Here is a 24,793-nt window from a genome sequence, read left to right as displayed (position 1 = left end):
CTATTACATTCTCAATCTCTTTAGAATTTTGCATCAAGAAGAAATGAAAAACATAGCTACGCTTTCCGAATCCTGCTATCCAAAATCTACCATCTCATAAACTCATGACATACTACATAATAACATATCGGCTGGTGACGCCGCTTACAAAGCTGACACTCTATTCCCACGACTCTGTCTGCAAGGTCTCTAACTTCGAATGAAACATCATAGCGTTTATAATCTCACTCGGCAACACCCCAGGAACAAGTGGAGTTGCTGACCCCATGGGAACATCTTCTATAGTAGCTTTTACTTGTCTGGGTGCACCTGCGTGGCATGAAACGCAGCCCCCAATGAAAAGGGGGTCAGTACGAGTAATGTACCGAGTATGTAAGGCATGAAAATCAGCATAATAAAGAACATAAGGTATGAACAACCATATCGTAGAATCATAGACATATAGTGAGATAAGAGAGTAACCTGTACATATGAGTGCCCTTTTAGGCCAGATGCCATGCATGCTCGTCTTATCATATAAAACATATCTTTTTTATATGCATAGAAAATAGAAGTCATATCACCAAACCACGTCGGCGTGCCCACATATGTCCCGCGTCCAGGATGAAAATTACTCCAACTGATCAGGTGGGAATGCGTCTATAGCGCCATATATACACCTCCCCATATCCTCCATATACATATACATATACATATACATATACATATAGACAGCATGCAGGAGAGCTCAACGAAAGTTATGTATCTATCGGAGTGACGGAAGGTCGGTAACCTCCGATTATATTATGAATTAATCACGGTCGCTTTGTCTCACCTTGAAGGAACAATTATTATAGGATGAGACTATCAACGAAAGATAATATTAAGAGAACGTAGAATAAGGTCACAATCTTATAAGACGCCAAATCGTATACATATCCACATAGGACCAATTTCCAAGACTCGTAGAATAATCGGAATGAGCTATAATTCAAAATCAAGATAAGAGTCATGTCAAGTACCTTTCGAAAATTACCATGGATTATATCAAAATAAAACTTTTGGAATCATATACACATATCTAAGAACGAGAAAAATATCCTTTGAAAACTCAAGAAAATAGTCCATCCTAGTGGCTCTACGAATAGGACTTCCTTGAAATTGTATAAAATGTAATATACTTGTTTCATAAAAATCATGCCAAGAGAAAGAGTAGCTCTATATACTTACGTCAAAACATGCCAAGAGAAAGAAGGGTAAACCTTACATACATGAAGCCGTTCTTATCATAGCCGTCATAGACATATTCTCATCCTCGACATCATCAATGTCGTTATAAAACATATCCATCGTTATTGTCATAAAAGCTTGTAATATTGTAAACCTTTGTTTTGGAAAATCATAGACATTTTGGAAAACATTGACGGATTATAGGAAAAGTAGTCATTTCCTTGGGACCGTTGACACCTAAATTTTGGAAACAAAGAAAATATGGAAGCACTTATGAAACCATAACATCGGAATCATGCCTTGAAATAGAAGGGTAAGCCTCACATACTTATACCAAAGACATGCCAAAAGAAGGAACGGTTAGCTTCACATACTTACTACTCTCCATCGTATAGAAGCCTTGAGAGGCAATAACTCAACTAGTATAGGACTTCTACCATCGAGAAGTGAATAAGACTTATGAGTCATACTTGGAGTTCTATGAATGGAATTATCCCCACATTTCGTATATCAATCACTTAAGGCTAAGACATGCCAAAAGAAAAGAAGAAAACTTCACATACTTGTACCGCGCCTTACTAGCTTTTCTTATTCTTCCAACTTGTTAGTCTACATTCAAGAGAGTTGACATAGTCATTAGATTCATCACCATATACTTGTCTTAATCCTTCAAACAAATTAATTTCTAATCTGCCGAAATTTCGGTAGCATCTCCCCTATAAATACACTATCCCCGAGATCTCAACTCGGCCACCATATCAACAATCATATCAACAACAACAACTAGCAGTATATATACAATCAAATCACCTCAACTTTAAACAACACAAGCTCCAAACAACTAGCATAAAACTCCGATACCAAAATAGAGTTTTTAACCTTTATTTCATAAAATCTTTAACCATACCAAATGGGGGGTCGTGTGGCTGCAACCAACAGCAACCACACCCTTTTTAAAAGACTTTAAATCCCTGCATCATACAATCCAACCAGCTGCACCCGCATCGCCACAACGACAACACACTACGCGACTTCGATTTAACTACTACGACTTTAATTTAGTAGTTTCTAACATCAAGCATCCTTGTATAATTTCTCTACCTCCAGCCATATTTAGGACATGTACTACACCTCATAACCACATCATAAACTCAAATTTTAAAGGAGAGACCTTACCTTTCCCGAAACTCTCCAAAACTTGCCTCGGAAGCTCTCCTAGCGCGGCTAAAACTTTGGGGCTGTTTGGTAACGTTTTTGGGCTGCTACAAACCATAAATTTACGTTACCAATACCTTCATAACATCTTGGTACACCTTAGATAATTAATTCACGAAGCAAAATCGGAGATTTACCTTTTTTTTCCCTTGGCCGAACCCATTCTTCCTCTAGCTTCAAGTTTCTTCTCTTCCTTTCTCTCTAGAACTCTCTTGAATCCTCTTGTTGATAAAGAAAACTTAATGGATAAATATGACTTAAAAGTCATCAACATATATATATATATAAGCCACTTAATTAATGGGCTAAGTTCCAAGACTTGGGCCCTTTCCTTGTGTTGGGCCTCTCTTGTTTTTCTTTTTGTTTTCCAAGCCCAATCACTTAGTTCCTATTATTATCATCATTATTTGAGCCCAACAAAACCATAAGTCGTATTAGTAATTCACCAACTAGTTTCCAAAATTTCCAATTTTGCCCTCGGCCTTCCTCCGTATTTTCACACCAATTTTTCCATGAACATCACACCGGTACTAATTAAAATGAATAAAATAATTCACAACTCTACTCCTTGCAAGCCAAAAATATTTTTTTTCCTCTTTCTGGATGCCCAAAAGTGCGGGATATAACAGTGAACATGGTTACAATGAGGTCTATCCTATCTCTTACAGCCTCCAGACAATGGCATATCCACCAAATTGATGTTTTTAATGCTCTTGTCCATGGAGATCTTGATGATGAAATTTATATGCATGTTCCTCAAGGATTTGTCAGTCAAGGGGAGAATGTGTGTAGACTGACAAAGTCCCTATATGGACTTAAGCAAGCCCCAAGACAATGAAATCAAAAACTTACTGAGGCACTTGTTTCTCTTAAGTTTAAACAGAGTCAGTATGATTACTCATTATTCATCAGCAAATCAGAAGAAGGAATTGCCAGGAAGATGCCTCTTCTTTACATTTATTATAATTCTTTCTCCACGAATATTATAATTTGAATAGTCTTATTACTTCAAAGAAGCCCGGTTATCCCTTTTCAAAAAAGAAAGAAAAGATTCTTCTTCTTCTTATATAAATTATACTTGTGTATATAGATGACATGTTGATTACTGGCAGCTATTTGAAGTTGATAGAAGAAACAAATGAGGCTTTAAAAAAGGCCTTAAAGATGAAAGACTTAGGAGAGCTCAAATATTTTGTGGAAATTGAATTTTCAAGGTCCACAAAAGGGATACTAATGCATCAGAGGAAGTATGCTCTTGAACTTATAACAGAAGTTGGAATGGGAGAAGCTAAACCAGCAGGAACACCTATAGATATTAATATCAAACTAACATCAAGGGAGTATGATGAACATGTGCACAAAAGGCAAGAAGAAGCTGATGATCCCTTGATAGATCAGGTAACATATCAAAGACTTATAGAGAAGCTCTTGTACCTCAATATGACAAGACCAGATATATCTTTTAGTACTCAGACATTATTTTAATTTCTGAGTCAACCCAAAAAGTCTCACATGGATGCTGCACTAAGAGTGATTAGATACTTAAAGAAGCAACCTCGACAAGGAATACTACTGTCCAACAACTCAGATCATAAGGTTACTACATTTTGTGATGCTGATTGGGCTTCTTGTCCACTCACCTGAAAATCTATCACAGGGTACATGATTAAGATTGGAAAGTCCTTGATTTCATAGAAAGCCAAAAAGCAGACCATAGTATCAAAGAGTTCCGCTGAGGCTGAGTATAGAAGCATGACCTCTATTGTGTCAGAATTAGTGTGGCTGCTTGGAATGTTGAAAGAAGTGGAGGCTGAAGTTGAGCTGCCAGTGCAAGTATACAGTGATAGCAAGGCTGCAATTCAGATTGCAGCAAATCCAGTATATCATGAAAGAATAAAATACATAAAAATAGATTGTCACTTCACTAGACAAAGGTTACAATAAGGTTTGATCAAAGTGAACTATCTACCAACTCAAGAACAACTTGTAGATATATTAACTAAAAGTTTGTCTAGAGTTCAGCATGAATATCTTCTATCAAGCTAGAAGTTTTGAATATATTTGCACCTCCTAGCTTGAAGGGGAGTGTTGTGAAAGGTTAGTTAGGTAGATTGGTTATTTACCAAGGAGCATTTTAAGCTAGATAACTAACAAGTTGTTAGAATAACTAATTCTTTTTTAGAAGCTAAACAATATATATATATATATATATATATATCATTGATATAGTGTAATTGCTATTAGAAATATAAGAAAAGGAAATATACAAAGTGGTAACACTACTACTGTTACCTTTACTCTCTTCTTCTTCTTTCTTCTTCTTTCTTCTTCTTCTTCTTTGTTTGTTCTGTCAAACTTACAAATCTCACACTTACCTTCATGGTGCCCCTCTTAGTTTATGGCAACCTACACAAAAAATTCTCTTACAACTGTCTTGTGAGAATTATCTTTGTCTGCACTTTAGCATAATTGCCCATATGATTCATTTGAGCATTCTCACTTGTGTAATTTTACATACCAGTACATGTTGTATATGTACTGATGTCCCTCTAGGGCAATACGAAGGCGTTGGTAAGCCTAATAAATCTGACTTTGTGTTTAATATACTTAGTATATAAATTGACTAATTAACATTCAAAATACATACATGTTATGAGCATACAACGAATGTACCAGTTGGGAATATATGCTCAGATTATACCCGAGTTGGATTTGCAGATTGCTCAAATGACCGTCGAGACATCGCAAATGGCATATGAGGCCACAAGAATTAATGAGCTTCTTGTACCAGCAGGTCAGTACTAGCTGCCACCCAATGTGTCTCCCATTCTAGGGCATTGACACGTACTTGAACGTTGTAGGTTATATGGACGTAAATGTTGTGAAGGATTGGCTGACTGAGGAGGTGGTCGATGAGGTTGCATACACCTCGTAAATGAGCCTGTCGCTCCAGCTCTAGCTACAGTTACATCTCCAACTACAACTGCAGCTCCCCCGATCCAGAACCATCCACTCCAGCCCGCCCATTTTTGGATACACATTGGTCTTTCTCTTAATTAGCCGATTCAGGATGCTTACATCCCCGTGCATGCTTCAGCTCTCTATAAAGACTTAAACGGCCAACCTCCGTGAGATTTACACAGAGGTAGACATCTAAGTTTTAGTGATGTGCTCGACATAGATGATCTTCTAGCCAATACACCGGTTAGTGTTTAAATATTAAAATACTTTAATGGAAGTTATATAATGCACTAAATTAGTGCACTACCATTTTTCTGGTCAACTTTAATTTATTTTCACGTCACTTAGATTCCGTGCTCGAAGTTAAAAGGCTTCTTAAAGGAAAAAAGAAAAAATTGTGTGATAATTAAGAATGTCAAAAATAGACATATGTATTAACAAAAGAATGTTGTTGGTTAATTTGAAAAAATTAAAAAGATATTTTGATTAAGTGAAATATTTTAAGGATGATTTTAGTTAAAAACTCGTCCAAAAACACCTTCAAACGGATACTCCAAACTATTCTGTCCCTCTTGCCTCGATCATCTCTACAACTCAAAATCAAATGTCGGTCCTAGTCATTCAGAATCCACACACATGTCCCTTCACGAGAACAATGTGTTCGGCACCGTCCATTTTTCCAGCAAAGCACATCAGACTCCGGCAATTCAAATCACCGGACCTGAAAGCTAGTAGCAGTGTTGTTAAGGGTAGCTTAATTAGATATATGGCGAATCCTCGGAGAGTGAAAATGGTGGCTAAGCAAATAAGAAGAGAATTATCCGACATGTTACTTACCGATAAGGTTTTACTATATGCTGTCCTCCTTGAAACTTCTCTCGGTGCTAATCCTTACCTTTCTTCACTTACCACTATCAGTGATGTCAAAGTATTGATTGATTTACAGGTCTTTCCTCTTGATCAAATTTACTTTTTAGCTTATTTATAATTTTATAATATACACTAGTGGTTTTTTGTAGATTGGAATGAAACGCTTGAATAGAGTGGAAGGATATAGAGGATTCATATAACTAGGCTCGATTAATTTGGGATTGATGCATAGTTGATTCAATTTTTGATTGCTTATAGAACTTAAGTAGATAAAATATTGTAACCTGATAGTCTCCTGATGAGCACTTGGGAGAGGATTTCACAAGCTCTATGTAACGATTGTCGTGCATTGCATTAGATTTAGGTACTTACTACTTACCATTAAGATCACTATTATCGTCGAGAAGTGATCACATTGATTCCACTGTAAATGTCTCTCACTATAACCCCCCGCAGTGTACAGTTATTTTTACTTGAATTGAAGCTTTTGCCTGTTTTTTTATATGTATTGGAGCTTCCGTTATTCTTACTTTATCTATTAATTTAATGCATAATACCTATAATAAATAAATAATGGGACTAATTTCTCATTGTGGAAAATGAAAATAAGAGCGATATTAAGAAAAGACAATTGCTTAGCTATAATTAAAGGCATGCCTACAAACTTTACTGGTGATAGCAAGTGGAATGACATAGACAGTAATGCAGTTGCTGATCTACACTTAGCACTAGTTGATCAAATGTTGTCTAGTGTGGCTGAAAAACGGACGATGAAGGAAATATGGGATACTCTTATGGGATTGTATGAGGCCAAATATTTGCATAATAAAATCTTCTTAAAAAAGATTGTATGCTTTTCGAATGACAGAGTCCATGTCGGTTACTGAGCACATCAATACTTTAAATACTCTGTTTTTGCAATTTATAACAATGGATTACAAAATAGAAGGGACTGAATATGTGGAGCTTCTACTTCAAAGTCTGCCTGACTCGTATGATCAACTCATCATCAACCTGATAAAAAATACAGATAGTCTAGTTTTCGAGAAAATTACAGCCGTTGTCTTAGAAAAAGAAAATCAGCACAAAAATAAGGAAGACGGACAAGCAAGTTCGCAGCAAGCTGAAGCTTCGATGATAGTGAGAGGAAGACCAACGGAACGTGTCCCCAGTGGGAGTCACAATCATGGTAGATCTCAATCAGGAAGTAAGAAGAATATTAAGTGTTACAACTATGGCAAGAAAGGGCACTTCAAGAAAGATTATCGGTTCAAGAAGAAGAGTGAACACCCTGAGTCATCAAATGCTCAAGGGAATGTTACAAGTACCTCGGATGATGACGATATTTTATGTAGTGAAGCAATATCAAATAGTGAAGGCAAAAAATGTTTCACTGATGTCTGGATAATAGACACAGGAGCAACATGGCACATGACTTTTCGAAAAGAATGGTTCCATCAATATAATTCTATCTCAGTAGGGTCTGTGTTCATGAGAGATGATCATGCTTTGGATGTTATTAGTATTGTATTCATCAAAATAAAGATGTATGATGTCACGGTACGCACATCCAGGAGGTATGACATGTGAAAGAGTTAAGAAAGACTCTATTGTCTTTGGGATAATTAGATGATAATGGATGTTCATATAAAACTCATGGTGTAGTCATGAAAATATCAAAAGGAGCGCTTGTAGTGATGAAAGCAGAAAAACTTGCTACAAATCTATATGTGCTTAAAGGTGAAACACACCAAGAAGGATAAGCATCAACCGCGTCGGCAAATTCATTTGAAGAATCAACAATAATGTGGCATCGTAAACTTGGCCATATGTCGGAACGAGGTTTGAAGATTCTTGCTGAGCAAAAGCTTCTTCCAGGGTTCAAAAATGTTTCACTACCCTTTTGTGAGCATTGTGTTACCAGTAAGCAACATAGATTGAAGTTTAGCAGTTCCTCTGTTAAAAGCAAAGAAATATTAGATTTGGTCCGCTCTGATGTCTGCCAAGCACCGGTGGAGTCCCTAGGAAGAGCAAAATATTGTGTCATTTATCGACAATTACTCCAAGAGAAGTTGGGTGTATCTAATCAAATTAAAGACAGATGTTTTTCCGATTTTCAAAGAGTTCAAAGCGCGGGTGGAACTTGAATCTGAGAAAAAGATCAAATATTTGAGGACAGATAATGAAGGAGAATACACTGGTGATGAATTTGATAACTTCTATAAATAAGAAGGTATTAAAAGGCAGTTCACGGTGGTATATACTCCACAACAAAATAGAGTAGCAGAGCGTATGAACAAAACCTTGTTGGAACGGATAAGAGCTATGTTGGAAACTCCAAGGATGGAAAAACCATTCTGGGCAGAAGTAGTCAAAACCGTCTGTTATAAGATTAATCGGTCACCATCAACCGTAATTGATCTGAAAATACTAATGGAGATGTGGACAGAAAAACTAGTTGATTATTCTCACTTACATATATACGGAATTCTTACTTATGTTATGTACAACACTTAAGAAAAATTAAAGTTGGATCCAAAATCTAGGGAATGCATTTTCTTAGGGTATGCTGATGGATTCAATGAGTATCGCTTGTGGGATCCCACTGCCCGCAAGGTGGTAATCAACAGGGATGTTGTGTTTGTTGAAAATAAGATAGAAGCAAAAGAATGTAGCACTTCGAAAGAAAAATTAGAGACTACTACAGTTGAAGTTAAAGAAATAGAAGAAGCTCTAGTTTTTTCTGAGGCAGCACCAGAGCATGAAAAACAAGAGCAAGCTGAGATCAAGACTCTACAAGTTCGATGGTTAGCTAGGGAGAGAAGAAAACCAATTTGGCACTCAGATTATTCTATGGAGAAAAATGTTACATACTGTCTATTAACAGAGGATGTAGAGCCTTCAACTATTCACGAGGATATGGAAGACCAAGAATTATCTATGTGGCTGAAAGCAATACGAGAAGAAATTGAAGCTCTTCATAAAAATAAAACATGAGATCTTTTTCAATTTCCACAATGAAGGAAGGCCATTGGAAAAAAGGGTCTATAAGATCAAACGCAATATATCAAGTGGAGAAGTGTCATGCAAGATTGGTGGTGAAAGGATTCACTCAGAAAGAAGGTATAGACTTCAATGAGATATTTTCTCCGGTGGTTCGACTCACAATAATTCTAGTGGTCCTGGTGATGTATGCTACATTTGACTTTTACTTGGATTAGTTAGATGTCAAAACTATATTTCTTCATGGAGAGCTTGAAGAAGAAATTTACATGCTCCAACCAGAAGGTTTTGAAGAACAGGAAAAAGAGAACTAGGTTTGTAGGTTGAACAAATCTCTGTACGATCTCAAACAGGTATCGAGATGTTGGTATAAGAGATTTGATTCCTTCATTATAAGCCTTGGATACAACAAACATAGTTCAGATCCTTGTGTTTATTACAAGAGATTTGGTGATGACAATTTTGTTATTTTGTTGTTGTATGTTGATGACATGTTGGTAGCAGGCCCCAACAAAGATCATCTCGCAAACTTAAAGGCACAGTTGGATAGGGAGTTTGAAATGAAGGACTTGGGACCAGCAAACATGATTCTAAGGATGCAAATTCACCGAGACAGAAATAATAGAAAGATTTGGCTTTCTCAAAAGAACTACTTGAAGAAAATCTTGCGACGCTTCAAGATACAAGACTGTAAGTCAATTTTTACCCCACTTTCTATTAATTTCAAGTTATCCTCAAGAATGAGTCCTAGCAATGAAGCATAGAGGATGGAGATGTCTCGAGAACCGTATGCATCAACAGTAGAAAGTTTAATATTCGTCATGATATGTACAAGACCTAACATTGCATAAGCAGTGGGAGTGGTTAGTCGATACATGACTAATTCTGGTAGAGAGCATTTGAATACTGTTAAGAGGATCTTGAGATATGTCAAGGGTACCTTAGATGTTGCAATGTTTTGTGGAAGATCAGACTTTACTGTTAACGGTTATGTTGATTCAGATTATGTAGGTGATCTTGATAAAAGAAAGTCCACCACATGTTATGTGTTTACTCTTGCTGAAAGAGCTGTAAGATGGGTTTCAAAACTGTAATCTATCATGGCTACAAGTAGAATATGTAGCAGCTACACAAGCTAGCAAAGAGGCAATATGGATACAGATGTTACTAGAGGAGCTCGGGCACAAACAAGAGAAGGTTTCTATATTTTGTGACAGTCAGAGCGCTTTGCATCTTGCAAAGAATCCGGCATTTCATTCAAGGATAAAGCATATACGAATTCAGTATCACTTTGTTCGTGAGAAGGTGAAAGAAGGTAGTATGGATATTCAGAAAATTCACACTAATGATAACCTAGCAGATATGTTTACGAAGCCGATCAACAGTAATAAGTTTATACGGTGTCGATCTTCTGTTGGCCTAACAGAAACGTAACATTGCAATAATTGGGTAGAAATGATGGTGTGAAGACTTAATTGATTCTCAATTAAATCTTCAAGTAGGAGAATGCAAGATAGTCAAATACTACAAAATGCGTTTTGAACACATAGTCAAAAAGGAAGGTGCAATACGCGAATTTTACGTGTTTCTAATTTTCTATAAATAGATGACCTCTTGCCCTCATTTAGATTATCCCATAAAAAAAATACAATCCAAAAGTGTAAGAACACAAAGAGAGTTATACACCAAGATAAATATTGTAGTTTTGAGTGTCCTTTTAAGTGAGTTGTTCCTTTTATAAGAAAGAACTATTAATTATTGTTTTTGCCTTATATTTGAGAGCAGTGTACTCTCATATTATCATAGTAAGATCCTTCTACCCCATGGTTTTCTCCTCTATCTGTTTGAGGGGTTTCCACGTAAAATTCTCGTGTCTAATTTATTTTCATTATTTATTATAATATTAAACTTTAGTTGTGGTGTTTCCTCCCCCAACAGATACATGGCTTAAGCAGATACTCAGAAATATAGGTGGCTTGCCATGTGACTCTCAGGTTTTTTGAAGTAATCTAGAGAAGCTTCTTTACTTGCTAAATGCTTTTCTCAAGCGCTAAATTAATGACAAGCTTAGTACAGTATGGTTTTCTCAAAACGGAGTTGAAGTCGGTGGAGGAGAAAGTAGAAAGCTCCATACATTAGTTGGTCATACATGAACGTAAAGAAGCTTTATGATGCATAAGATTTAGATGCTCATAGAACTAATTATTCAAGTGGTGCATATTTCACAGCTGGTTCATATGATATGTTTTTCTTTGTTTGGCCTATTTCCGTAGATATAGTGATGCAGCCTGATCATTTTTTAATGAGCACCCAATGGGGATCTTACAAGCATTATGTAGGCAAACGATCTGTTGCTTTATGTTTAGTTAATCGCCATAATGAAGTTCTTTTTATCATCTTTGCAAAGAGATCTTATTCGTTCCGTTTTTTTCAGGTCTCTTTCGAGGAATTAGCTGGATTAAAGTTTATTCACTACTTTCTGTTTTCTGTCTCTGAATCTAATGTTTAAGTTTTCTGATGGTCAATTAGTTACTTTGTGAAGTAATTCTTGAATGCCTAACAAATGGAGTTGTTAATGTCATGTGGATGCTTAGAGAAATTTTGTCTTGGAGATATTTTCATAATAAGAAGCTTAGGAATAAAACAAAAAGGTGTTTTCACCATTTCCAGTTGCAAATTCATATCTCATTGACGATGAAACACAGACAACCGTCTTGCTCTGTGGAATTTGACCACTTAAACTAAGTTGTGTCTTTCTCTATCCTGATGTTTTAAGTGGTTCCATTAGCTGAAAGTAACTACTTCACTAGTCTTACTTTAAAGCTGGTGTTATCCCCTAGTTTCCACACTAGTGAGCATAAAGATCTGTCTTTAAACATTTTAAGGAAAATAATAATTACATATGTTTTCATTGTATGAGGTTGAGGATAGTATTACATCTACCGAGTAATCACACTGCTTGGATCATCACCATCCAAGAGAAACTGACTAGAAGAACCCAATCTCCAAGTTTATCTTTCTCAGGATTAACTTGTCAGTTGTATCTGCCCATCAGTTATGTCACTATATAGAGTAATCTGCGGTTGGCAAGGAAATATGGGAGATGAGATAATTAATTTTGAAAAGAGTTTTTTTTTGTTTTAAGTGTGTTTATTTGTTACAACTTGGTCATTTCTTTTTGGACAAAATTGCCAACTGAAGAAATTGAATAGGTTACTCTGGTTTGAGATCTCCGAGCATGATGTGTGTGTTATCTAACAAATTTACATCTGGTCTACTTTAGATCGTTAAAGTCTATGTCTCTGTTTTTGGAGATGAAAGAGGAAAGGAGGTGTCAATTTCTGGTTTGAAGTCAAAAGCCAAATATGTTCGGAGTGAGCTAGGGAAGCGAATGAAGTTGCGACTAACTCCTGAGATTCGTTTCATTGAGGATGAGTCACTTGAATGTGGAAGCAGGATGAGAAATTCTTATCTTTTTGTGTGTTAGAATTGCTATTAGATTGGGGATACTTGTGTTTATTTCATGACTTCAATGGCAATTAACTTTTCCTGCATTTTCTTTTGATTTTTCTCTCCGTCTGTTGCTTTTACTTCTGGTTATCGTGCCTACCAATACTTTACGTTGTGAGATCTAAACCTTTTACTTGGACTAGCCCCTATTGATGGGATGGCTAAGCAATAATTATAAATCTCTGACCAAAATTATCTTGTTGATAAGATGAAAGATATCAAATTTGTGCTTATCACATCTCAGGTTCATTTGGCATATCCACCACTTATTGGAATTTGCATAATGCTATAAATATAACTTGATGAATTACTAAATTAGTAGTCTCTTGCAGGAAAGCCAAGTTAAAAAAAAGAGAGAGAATTATCAATCAGCACCAATTGGTTGAAGAATTATAGTCTCGAGTTATGTGCAATAACATTATAGTGAATCATATGGTGTGCCTTACAAAGTTAGGGGTAAGTGCCTTGCACTGGCTATATATGTTGTTATGGTGTGCCTTCATTTTTCTGTCTTCTCTATTCACGCAAATGATGTCCAAAGTTCATTGGTTCTAGCATTTGTAGGTCGATCCTGTTACGATTCTTGTTTAAATAAAAATCAGCAGCATGACTTTCTGGACAACTATATAGCATAGAAGTAAATCACTTCTTCAGTTTTAGGCTATGTTACTCGAACCCGTATCTGTACTTGGATCTCCACTTCCCAAATCCTAAAATTTATGTGATGAAGAATCCGACCTCTAAATCCACACCTATATCGGGTACCCACTTCCGAGTCCGAGCAACATGACTTTTAAGGATTTGAATGTTGAATATATTCTTGAGGGCTCTTAAATTTTAGGTCCTTTCTTAGAGGGTGTGAGGAAGAGCCATTGGCTTGTTTTGCTTGAGTGCAATTTATAATCAACATTGTGCAGTCATGCTTAACTGTTTAGTAAACTCCTTTAAGGTTATTGCAATACTGAAACGATAAGAGATGAGAGCGAGAAAGGGAATGCATATTCTCGAGGTGATAAAAATTAACAACCATAAGTATCAGACCAAATTGATGATGAGGAGGACTGGGAGGGAGATGAACCAGATGAGGAAGGCGTTATTTATGTAAAATAATTCTCCCTGGAGCTCTTGAACCAGCAGTTTACTTCTAATATAAGATTTATACGTTACACTATGGTAAGTCTCTCATAGTTTTTAAAAGTATAGATCCTAAATGAGCACGGCTTTCAGTTCATCGAATTCTCTCTGTCTTTGAGCTACATGAGATATACGTTTCACTATAGTAAGTCTCATATTACTTACTGGATGCTCTTTGAAAACATGGCTATTGACTAATGAGTATTTCTCCTTTTTCACAGGGTGTGGATTATGTTCTTAATTACACTCGTGCAAATAACATTTGCTCAGCTCCGGGGAAAGAAATTATGGGTGACAAAAAAGTTTCAAAAAATGACACAAGTTTTAATTATTGAATAGATGTGACAATTTTAAAATTAATGTTAATAACATTAATTTTAAAATCCTCAAGCTTTATTATTTACATAAAGACCCTACCTTCCCCTCTCCAACCCTCGAGTTCAACAACAGTGCACCTGCACAACTCGAATCGAAGTAGTTTGGGATGTCTGATTCTCATTATATTTTATTAGTTCCCATGATAGTCGATAATTAGTTTCATTCAGCATATTCATTCATTAGTTCTCCATTCACACACATAAAAAAAACACCTTAAGGTCTGGTTGGTATCTATCAGGCATGCATGTTCATTTGAGTTACTAGTCTCATATATATGCTAGCAAATATATTAATACCGACAAAACTACCTTGTCAATAATGTTTTGGTTTAATTAGTGACGACAATAATTGTCACTAAAGTTACATATATTCATACTTAAACAAAAGTAAGTTTTCCACTAAAGATGTTCTTTTATGCACGAAAATATAATTTTACTTATTTAAAGTCCTAATTATTAAGATTTAAGAACTCCTAAATTTAATAAGAGTCTTGTTACTCGATTATTTTCTTTTTTCTACTAAATTAATAGAACTAAAAAATTTATTGGTTATAACTACTAAATTGATGTTGTAGTATGCTATTTAGCTTCGACATAAAACATCCCTCATATTAATAAATTCGTGAGTCCATGGGTTAAATATCAAATACCCAAATTTTATAAAGAAAGATTTGTATAAGGTGAACTATTAATTTTAAAGTTTTAATAAGTTAAATTTTAGGTACGTATTTTGCACGTATAGCTCACGTCAATCAATAAAATTATATACAAAAATAAATTATGAAAAAATTACAATTGACGTTAACATAAATATTATATCTATCTAAATACTTAAAACAAACATTGTACTCAATTAGTTATTGTCTTAGTATAAAATTGTAATTTAAATTATTTAATATTTAAGACTTTAAATTAAATAATAAGTAATAATATAATATATTTATTAGTTCAATTAGTTCTACATTCAAAAAGAAATTTTCATTATTTGAAGTATGAGTACATGTATTGTACTTGGTTTAAAATCTTAAATGTTAGGACATTTAGGCCTTATTTATTTGCACTTAATAAATGTCTTAATCTTAATAATTCAGATTTCATATATTAAGTTTGTTTGTTTTTAAGGTCTGAGTGTTAATCATTTAACTCATCTTAATCATTAAGTGTGTTTTCTTATTTTAAAACCACTTAATGAATCTGAGTAGGTTTAAATGATTTAAGATCTATAACAAAATCTTAGCATCATTAATTAGATGTCTATTTATGATTTTTTACAAAGATGATAGTTCATCGATACTATATCTACTTTCATGCAACACCTACAACTACAATTTTATCCACAGTTATCACCACCTACCATCCACGTACAGGGATACATGATTATTATGTATAAAGAACTAAGTACAATATACTAAAATAACAAATTAATATGTAATCTGAATATCTAGAAATTTTTCATAATTGTCATCCTATATGTCCCTAAACCAGAGATCACAATCAAAATTTGTTACATGCCACGGAAAATTCTACAAAAAAATATTATCCCAAACAATTTGAAATTACACAAATAAAACCAAATATAAAATACCAGAGAAGAAGCAACCTTAGTAAACAACCAAAATTGTGTTCCTTTGAACCCATTCATAGTTCTTATATACTGTTACCTCATGTAAAAACGTAATTTTGTAGGAGATGTATTTAATTCTTTTTTCATTCATAACTTTATTTTTCATTGACCCTTATCTGTAATATAATTCTTCACTAAAATTTTACTGATAATATTAAGAAAAGATTTAAGAAACATAATTTTAGTCAATTTTAAAGTATTAAATATTAGAAATTCTTACCTTTTACAAATAAATAAAAATTTAATAGCTATACCTTTAACTAATTTTGAAAGTTCTAATTATTATGATAAAAATTAAAATGACAATTATTTAAAAAAAGAAATTTAAACTAATTGAATTTTAAATGCTAAGTAGTCAGACTTTTTGTATAGATTAAACAGAAAAAAATGCACCAACTGCTCTCTCTCTTACTAACAAAAAATCAGAAAACACTTTCTCAGCTCAGCAACGGAAAAATACTCCAGTAACAGCTAGTCAAAGGGAAGCTTAGCCATGAGCCTCTCCATCGACCTTCTTGGTCAAATACCGTCAGCTTGACAAACGTCAGCAATGGAGACATCGTAAATTGGTACGCGGGCATCGCAATAAGTCCTTCTTTCCTTCTTTTAGTGAACTCGCGAACTCCGGTGAGCAGCAAGCATCACAACTAGGAACATTCCCCGCCACAACAGCTAGAGGGCGACCGACCTACCAAACCGGAGGAAGCCGAGAATGTTTCAAATTCTTAAACTTATTTATGAATTCCGCTTCGACATCATCTGGTAGAAATTTCTCCTTAAACTTCAGAACTTATTGTTCTTTGTAGTGTCGGTCGGATTGACTAAATCAATGCAACAATCAAGAAGGCGATAGAGAATCGACCTTCTTGGGTCAAATACCGCTAGACCACCAGACCCACCAGACCCAAACGATTTCCCCTCTCTAGCCATAAACTCCCAAATCTTCAACAACAACAAGAAGAATACCAATAATCAGAGACAAAGCACCAACTACGATGATCAATCGAGCTACAAAAGCGCATTGGGTTTTCAATCCCAGAACTCCAACAAAGGCAGAATCAAGCTGCAATCAAGGAAATATGAAATAATTAATGGGAAATCTATTGTCAGCTTTACCAAGGAAGAACACGACCTCTTAGTTGATACTTGCAAATGGACTTTGTATGAAAATTTGAGCGAAATCGGCCCCAAATTGATAAAATTAGGGCAGATTTTGCGAAAATTATCTCAACCAAAGGCCATATGAAAATTGGCGCAAAAGATGGAATATTTTTTTGCTGAAAGTGAAAAAGACTACAATACTATAGCTTCCTACAACTTTGTTTAGTTAAGTGGAGATCATTCGATGAAAATCCAAAAATGGACAATCAATTTCAAACTAAACAAGGATACGACTTTAGCTTCAATGTGGATCAATTTATCGGACCATCCGTGGCACTACTATGAATGGACAACTCTATGTAGAATTGTGGAACCAATTGGCACCTCATTGTCATGGACAAAGCAACTCAATCAAAGACGAAACCCACAACAACCAAGATGAGGGTGGAAATAGACATTATGGAGTCTTTGATTACTGAAATTCAAGCAACAATAAAGAGCTTGGAAGGAAAAATGGAAGCCTTCAATTAGAAGATAAAGTATGAAACTATCCCACCATTTTGCCTCCATTGCAAAATTCAAGGACATACAAAAGAGAAATGCAAGATAGTCCATCGAGTTTATCAGCAACAAAAGCAGAATTTCAACAGTGCAAATAGTAAAGGAGTTGAATCTCAAAAAGAAAACAACAATGACAAGCATAGAATCGAAGATACCACTCAATATCCAGGTATGATTGCTGAAACATTCTTAGATAATCAGAATTTGCTTCAGCAAAAAGAGATGGATATGAATTTGAACTGCCAAGTAGATCTAGAGGCCTCAACTAGTGAAATAGAAGAGGGTTGAAAACATGTGGAAAGTAAGAAAGGAAAAAGAAAAAACAATGAGAATGAGATTACCTCGGTGAACTAACAACTAAACAAGATGGAGGAAAAACATATTTGGAGACATACAATAGCAAACATGAAAACAACAACATGTTCAATCACCTTACAGTACAAGAGATGATGGACTTAATCATTGAGAATAATGAGGTGAATGAAAACAAGGATCACAAGCAAGAAAACAAACAAAACAAATTGTTTGTTAACAAAAGTACAAGATGGGACAAAGACCGACAAAGCAAGATAAATGAAAGGCAAAAAGATAAGAGTGAAAGGAATCAACATAGTCTAAGTCGTGAAATCTAGAAAAGAGGCGCAACCTTATCTGGAGAACATAGAAAAGCAACTTCAAAGCAATAAAGAGAATGTTAACATTAATGAACCAAATCCCCCAAAGACCCCAGCTGAAAAATAAAGGTTCAATGGTAAAGTTCACATCCCTAAGGAAGTTAATATGGAAGTAGGTATGCAGGACTCGAGAAATGAAGTCGAGCAATCATGTCCTCACCTAATCCTTGGTAAAATTGATCACCCTCCAAATCTCAATAATCAAAAGGATGATTTGAGAGAGAGAGAGATGTGAGAAATTTAGCTCGAACCCCTGATCCAGACCCTCTTGATTCTAGCAATAAGATAACAATGTTTCAGGTGAATAACTCTCAGGAAATGGACTATGCTACTGGAGAAAGACACAATCAGGACATGTTTATGAAGTACCAAGATGATGATCTGGCAACATCATTCTCTGATGATGAATCTAATAGGGGCAACTGCTTATGCAAACTAGAGGATTCTATGAAGACGGGGAAACATGACCAACATAGTTTTTCTAACTTCAAAAATCTATCTCCGAGGAATCATCAAAACATTGGTGATAGTCAATTCTACAATAAAACTACAGAAGATTCTCCAGAAGAGGCTCAAAAATTATGAACTTCTACCTCGAAAGTTTTTAATGGTTAATATAATTTCTTGGAACATCAGAGGTATAAGATCAAAAGGATCTCTTGAGATACTCCAAATTTTAAAACATCAATACCACTTGCCTCTCATCTGCCTACAGGAACCAATGTTGGATAGTGGGAAAATTAAAAAATTCAAAAGAAAGCTTGAAATACACCATGCTTCTTACAACTACTCCAACACAATTTGACTTCTCTGGATCTATGACATCAACATTATTATCCTTCAAGTCAAAGAACAACATGTCCACATCAAATTAAGTCATAATTATTATCCTTATTTCATTCTCACTGTTGTCTATGCTAAATACTCAGAGGATTTGAGGAAAGAATTATGGACAGAGTTAAGAACCATGGCTGCAAATCTCCAAGACCCTTGGGAGTTATTGGTGACTTCAATGTGATCATCAATAGAGAAGAAAAAATTAGAGGGAGACCTTATAGGATGGAAAAGAGTATAAATTTTATTGAATGCCTTAATGAATGCGTGCTATAAAATTCTGGATTCACAGGTTCTAAAGTGACATATTGTGACAATAGGGATCTTTTCCACACCATCGGAAAAAGACTTGATAGACTAGTTTATAACACCAGCTGGTTCGATGCCCTTAATAATATCTCAGTTACTCATTCATCTAGAATCTTGCTCTAATCCCTCTTTTATTAAATCTTCTCCATGAAGACATTCAAGACACCAAGTATTTCAAGTTCCTTAATTTCTGGACTGAATATCCAGACTTTTTACAGACTGTTCATAATAGTTGGAATGTCCATATACATAGTAACCCTCTGTATATTCTCCAACAAAAGATCAAAAGCACTATCAAAACTCTTAGTGCCTGATCCAGAAACACTTTTAGAGATATTTATGAAGAGCCTAAAAGATTCGAAACCTTGATCACGGATCTAGAGGAGACTTGCCTCACTAATAATACTCCTGAGAATAGGTGTGAACTCTCTAAATGCAAAAAAGAATTTATAATATATCTCAAAATTCAAGATTCTAACTTAAGCCTGAATGCTAAAGTTAAATGGTTCAATGAGGGGGATGCCAACACTGCTTATTTTCATGCCATTATCAAAGAAAAGAGAAGGAGATTGAACATTAGAAGGATACAAGACGAGAATAATAATTGGTTGGAAGGGAATGAAGCTATTGCTGAAGGGGCTGTAAATTTATATCAAAACTTATTTACTTATGACCCTAGCACTAGTGACTACAATGCTCTTAGTTGTATAGAGAGTTGTATCTCGAATGATGATAACCATATGATCAATGCTATTCCTTCATTACAAGAAGTTACTGATACTGTTTTTTCAATTGATGCCAATAGCTCACCAGGGCCAGATAGGCTAAATGGTATGTTTTACCATAAATATTGGAATATTATCTCCAATGATGTTCACAATATTGTTAAAGCCTTTTTTAGAGGAGCTATTCTCATCAAATTTTATACTCGCATATACATTGTCATGATCCCCAAAATAGACCATCCTCAAAGCTTTTTAGACCGCAGACTCATTAGCCTCTGCAATGTTTCCTCTAAAATTATCTACAAAATTTTTAACTTCAGACTTTCCAGTATCCTTCCTAAAATCATCTCCAAAAATCAAAGTGGTTTCATAAAGGAGAGGTCCATCTCTGAGAATATTCTTCTAGCTCATGAGATTATAAGTGATATCAAAATACCCAACAAGGGACGCAATGTAGCCATAAAGCTTGATATGACTAAAGCGTATGATAGAGTTTCTTGGAGTTTTCTAGGGAAGATTCTAAAGAAACTAGACTTTAATTACTAGTGGGTCAATCTTATCCACAACTACATTTTCCACAACCGGTATTCTATACTAGTTAATGGAAGAAGGCATGAATTTTTTCAATCTGGAAAGGATTTTAGACAGGGAGATCCTCTTTTCCCCTCTCTCTTTATTCTTAGTGCTGAAATTTTATCTTTAATGTTGAACAATCTTCATAATACTGTTGGTTATAATAGTTTCTATATGAAATCTAAGTACCCTAAAGTTAATCATCTTTCTCTTGCAGATGATATCATCCTCTTCTGCAGTGGGAACAAGAGATCTATGAGAATGGTCCTGAATACTTTGGCTGCTTATGAAAAGATCTCAGGACAACTCATCAATAAAAACAAGAGTTGTTTTTCTATGAATACCAAGACCAAATTAGTCACAATCAACAAGATGAAAAAAATCACATGAATGAGATATCAACAATTCCCCATCAAGTATTTGGGGTGTCCTTTGACCACCGATAGGAAGAAAATAGAGTTTTATTTTGATATTGTGAACAAAGTGGTAGGAAGGATTAGAGGTTGGCATACCAAGCTCCTCTCCACTGGTGGAAGGGATATCCTCATTAGACATGTTTTGTTTGCTCTTCCGATTCATTTGCTTGTTGTTATTAATCCGCCAGAGGGCACTTTGAAGCTCACTGAGAAATTGGTGGCTAGATATTTTTGGTCAGATCAACATAATGGTAACAAACATCACTGGGTAGCATGGAAGAGCCTTTGTTATCCCTACAACGAAGGAGGTACCAACTTTAGAAGCCTAACTGATACTTGCAAAGCTTTCAAAGCAAAACAATGGTGGACCGTGAGAACAACTAATTCTTTGTGGAGCTCATATGTTAGCTAACTATTGTGATATAGTACATCTTACTACTACAAGATGGAACAAAGGAAACTCCCATAAATGGGAAGATATTTATAACTTCAAAGAGGAAATGGAGCGCTATATAGTCTGGAATATTTGTAAAGGAGAAGTCTCTTTTTGGTTTGATAATTGGTGCTCTCTTGGACCCATCTATAAAACATTTGAGACTGAAGATCAATTGAATGATATTAAGATGAATGAGGTCCTTGTTCATAATTTTTGGAACTGAAATTATCTCAGTACTCATTTCCCCGATAACATCAAAATTGTGCTCAACTCCGCAAAAATTAAGATTGATAGCAACATCAACGACAAAGCCATTTGGAGCCTATATAACTCGGGGAAATTTAGCATTGATTCTACCTGGAGATCTATCAGACAGAAAAGAAATCCAAATTCTATCTATTGCAACCTATGGCAAAAAGATATTCCTTTAAGATGTCCTTTCTTTTGTGGAGAGCTATCAGCAACAAGTTATCGACTAACAAGAAAGTTGAAAGACTCGGGATCAATCTCAACCCACAATGTTACTATTGAAGTCTTTCTACCATAGGAACTGAGCACGAAGATATCAAACATTTATTCTGTCAAGGCGACCTAGCTAAGAAGATATGGAGAAAGTTTGCAGGGCCCGTGTGCATTGGTTTTAGAAGTGATAACCTCAACATGATTCTGCCAAGTTGGTGGAACCACAAATCCAACAACCCTATCACCAATTTTATTTCTAAGAACGTACCTCCTATTATTTGTTGGGAGCTATGGAAGTCCAGATGTAGCAACAAATTTGAGGGGACTAAGCCCTCACTATATAGAATTAGTACTAATATCACTAATTTTATTGTGCAGGTTATCAAGAAATAATTTAAAAAGTCAAAATTAGAGACACATGGAGCAGTATTTCTCAAGCTTGTGATGCAGTTCAATACAATACAAGTATTCCAGTATCTTGGATCAAACCTCCTCCTTTTTGAGTCAAACTCCATAGCGATGGTAGCTGCATAGAGGGGCAATGTGGAGGAGGGGGAATCATCAGAGATCAAGACGGGAACTTCATATTTGCCTACACTATATCCCTAGGAGCTACAACTAGCAACATTGCAGAAGCTAAGGCTATGATCTTTGGACTGAAATGGAGTACTAACAAAGGTTTTGATATGGCTATAGGTGAAATTGATTCCCTGCTATTAGCTATAGCCAAGTGTTCCAAAAAAGAGTGGAAACTTTCTTGAAAATTCTACAACACAACAAAAGAGATTCAGAAGATGATTAAAGATTAGGATTTCAATATCAACAATTTCAGAGAAGCTAATAGACGGGCGGACAGTCTAGCAATGCTAAGTCATAAAGTTGTAGAAGTCAAGACCTTCAATCTCCTCTCTGAACCTCCCAGTAACATATGAGGTCTGGTCCATATGGACAAATGGAGCTTACCAACATTTAGGATTAAACCGGCAAAACTTGCCAACATCATATATGATTCTCCCTGATCTCTCCACCTGTTGGTACCTTTTTGCGTAGGAATGGATTATTAGTCTCATCTCAATGATCATATACAAAGTTTGGGATGCCAAATTGAAATTGTAACTTTTTGAACATCAATAATCAAATGAGACTTTTAAATTAAAAAACAGAAGAAAAATTAGAAAAGAATTTAACGACTAAAATATTTTTTTGTTAAAATAATGACAACACTCGAACATTTCAAATCTTAATAATATAGTCCTACTTGGTTTTGTTTATCGAGTTATATTAGGTCCTTATAGGTTCTTTTTAGTCTGCTAAGTAGTAAGACTTTTTGTATAGTTTAAATAGCAAAGAATTTAACAATTAAAAGATATTTTGATAAAAACAATAGCAGCACTCGAAGATTTCAAATCTTAGTAATATAGTCCTACTTGGTTTTGTTTACACAGTTTAATTAGGTTCTTATAGGCTCTTTATCTAAAAAAAATATATGAAAGATTTTTAATTATTGCCATAAATTATTTACTAATAATAAAATAACTTGGGTTTCATACTAAACACATACTAAGGATTCCTAAATATTAGGATGTTTTTCCCCACTAAACTCACGAAAAATATTTCCACTGAATAAACCCTTCTAAACTCATATTTTTTCCCATAAATTCTATCCTATTGTTTTACCTACGACAATATCCGCGGACTTTTGTTTTACATGTCCGAATCATTTCAACCTCACTTATATTTTTCTCATTACTTTTTATCTTATTTTTTTTTGTACATTTTAGAACTCTTTAATTCTTAAAACTTACCATATAAAAATATAATTATATAATAAATTTTTAAAAAGAGTGAAAAGACGATTTTGTGATAAGAAGATATTTTTAATAAAAGGCAAAAAGTTCAAACAACATTATTAATAACCATATATATATATATATATATATATATATATATATATATATATATATAGTAAAACCTCACTAAATTAATATAGGTGAGACCATGAAATATTATTATTTGGTAGAGTTATTATTTAATCGATAAATACGATTTATTAATTTAATGAGTGTTTTGAGATTTAAAGAAGGTTAATTTTGATAAACAAGTCATGGAGAGAAAATTGAAATCCATAAAAAATATTATTTTTTAATGAACCCGCTTGTGAAAACATTATTCATGAACTTGATGTTATGATTGATTATCTCGATTATCGCAATAAAATGGACGTCAATAACCTGTTGGATTACCCGGGTGAAAATAATACATGTTCAGAGGTTTAGATCTTAGAAGAAATTGTGGATACCATTGGAAAAAAATAATGCTGATGATGAAGTTGAAGATGATGATACATTACCTTTGGAACCAGTTACGTGCAAGAAAACACTTATCGCATCTAGAACTCTTTGCAATTTTATGATCCAATTCGAATAGACAACATCAAAACTTTTGGATGCAGTGAGAAAAGTTAGAGATGAGTTTCAACTAGATTTAAATTTTAACAAAATACAATAGAATCATATTTCACTAAATTGTTTTAGATATATTTGTAGTTTTATAGAATTATTAATTTATAATATTAATGGGACCATATATTTATAAAGGGGTATTCTGAAAATATATTATCTTATAAAAAATGAGTGATTTTTTCCATTGGCCCAAGTCGGGATCAGAGGAAAATTAATTTATCGAGTATTAATTTAGTGTAGTCTATATATATAAAAGTTTTTGATGTAAACACAGTTTGCTCTTTGAGCAAGGAGGATATTTGATTCAAGATAATATGTATGTACTAAATACTAATGA

At 34.6% G+C, this 24,793-nt stretch overlaps 1 protein-coding gene and 1 long non-coding RNA gene across 2 annotated transcripts; one reads left to right on the top strand and one right to left on the bottom strand.

Moving 5' to 3' along the window:
* Positions 1–1,769: 1,769 nt before the first annotated feature.
* LOC129875913 (uncharacterized) lies at positions 1,770–2,649 on the bottom strand. Its single transcript, XR_008763242.1, has 3 exons — positions 2,562–2,649; positions 2,386–2,468; positions 1,770–1,818 (listed from the first exon to the last, which is right to left on the bottom strand). It is a non-coding gene; the product is annotated as an uncharacterized LOC129875913 (long non-coding RNA).
* A 3,391-nt stretch (positions 2,650–6,040) lies between these two features.
* Positions 6,041–13,878, top strand: LOC129875640 (probable ribosome-binding factor A, chloroplastic). Its single transcript, XM_055950927.1, is given in 3 exon segments — positions 6,041–6,331; positions 12,542–12,717; positions 13,719–13,878. Coding segments are annotated over 3 exon segments (627 nt in total).
* Positions 13,879–24,793: the final 10,915 nt, after the last annotated feature.

Source organism: Solanum dulcamara, chromosome 12 (assembly GCF_947179165.1).
Source record: "Solanum dulcamara chromosome 12, daSolDulc1.2, whole genome shotgun sequence".
Classification (NCBI taxonomy): Eukaryota; Viridiplantae; Streptophyta; class Magnoliopsida; order Solanales; family Solanaceae; genus Solanum; species Solanum dulcamara.
Note: the sequence above shows the minus strand (reverse complement) of the source record. Positions and strands in the feature narration are given on the sequence as shown.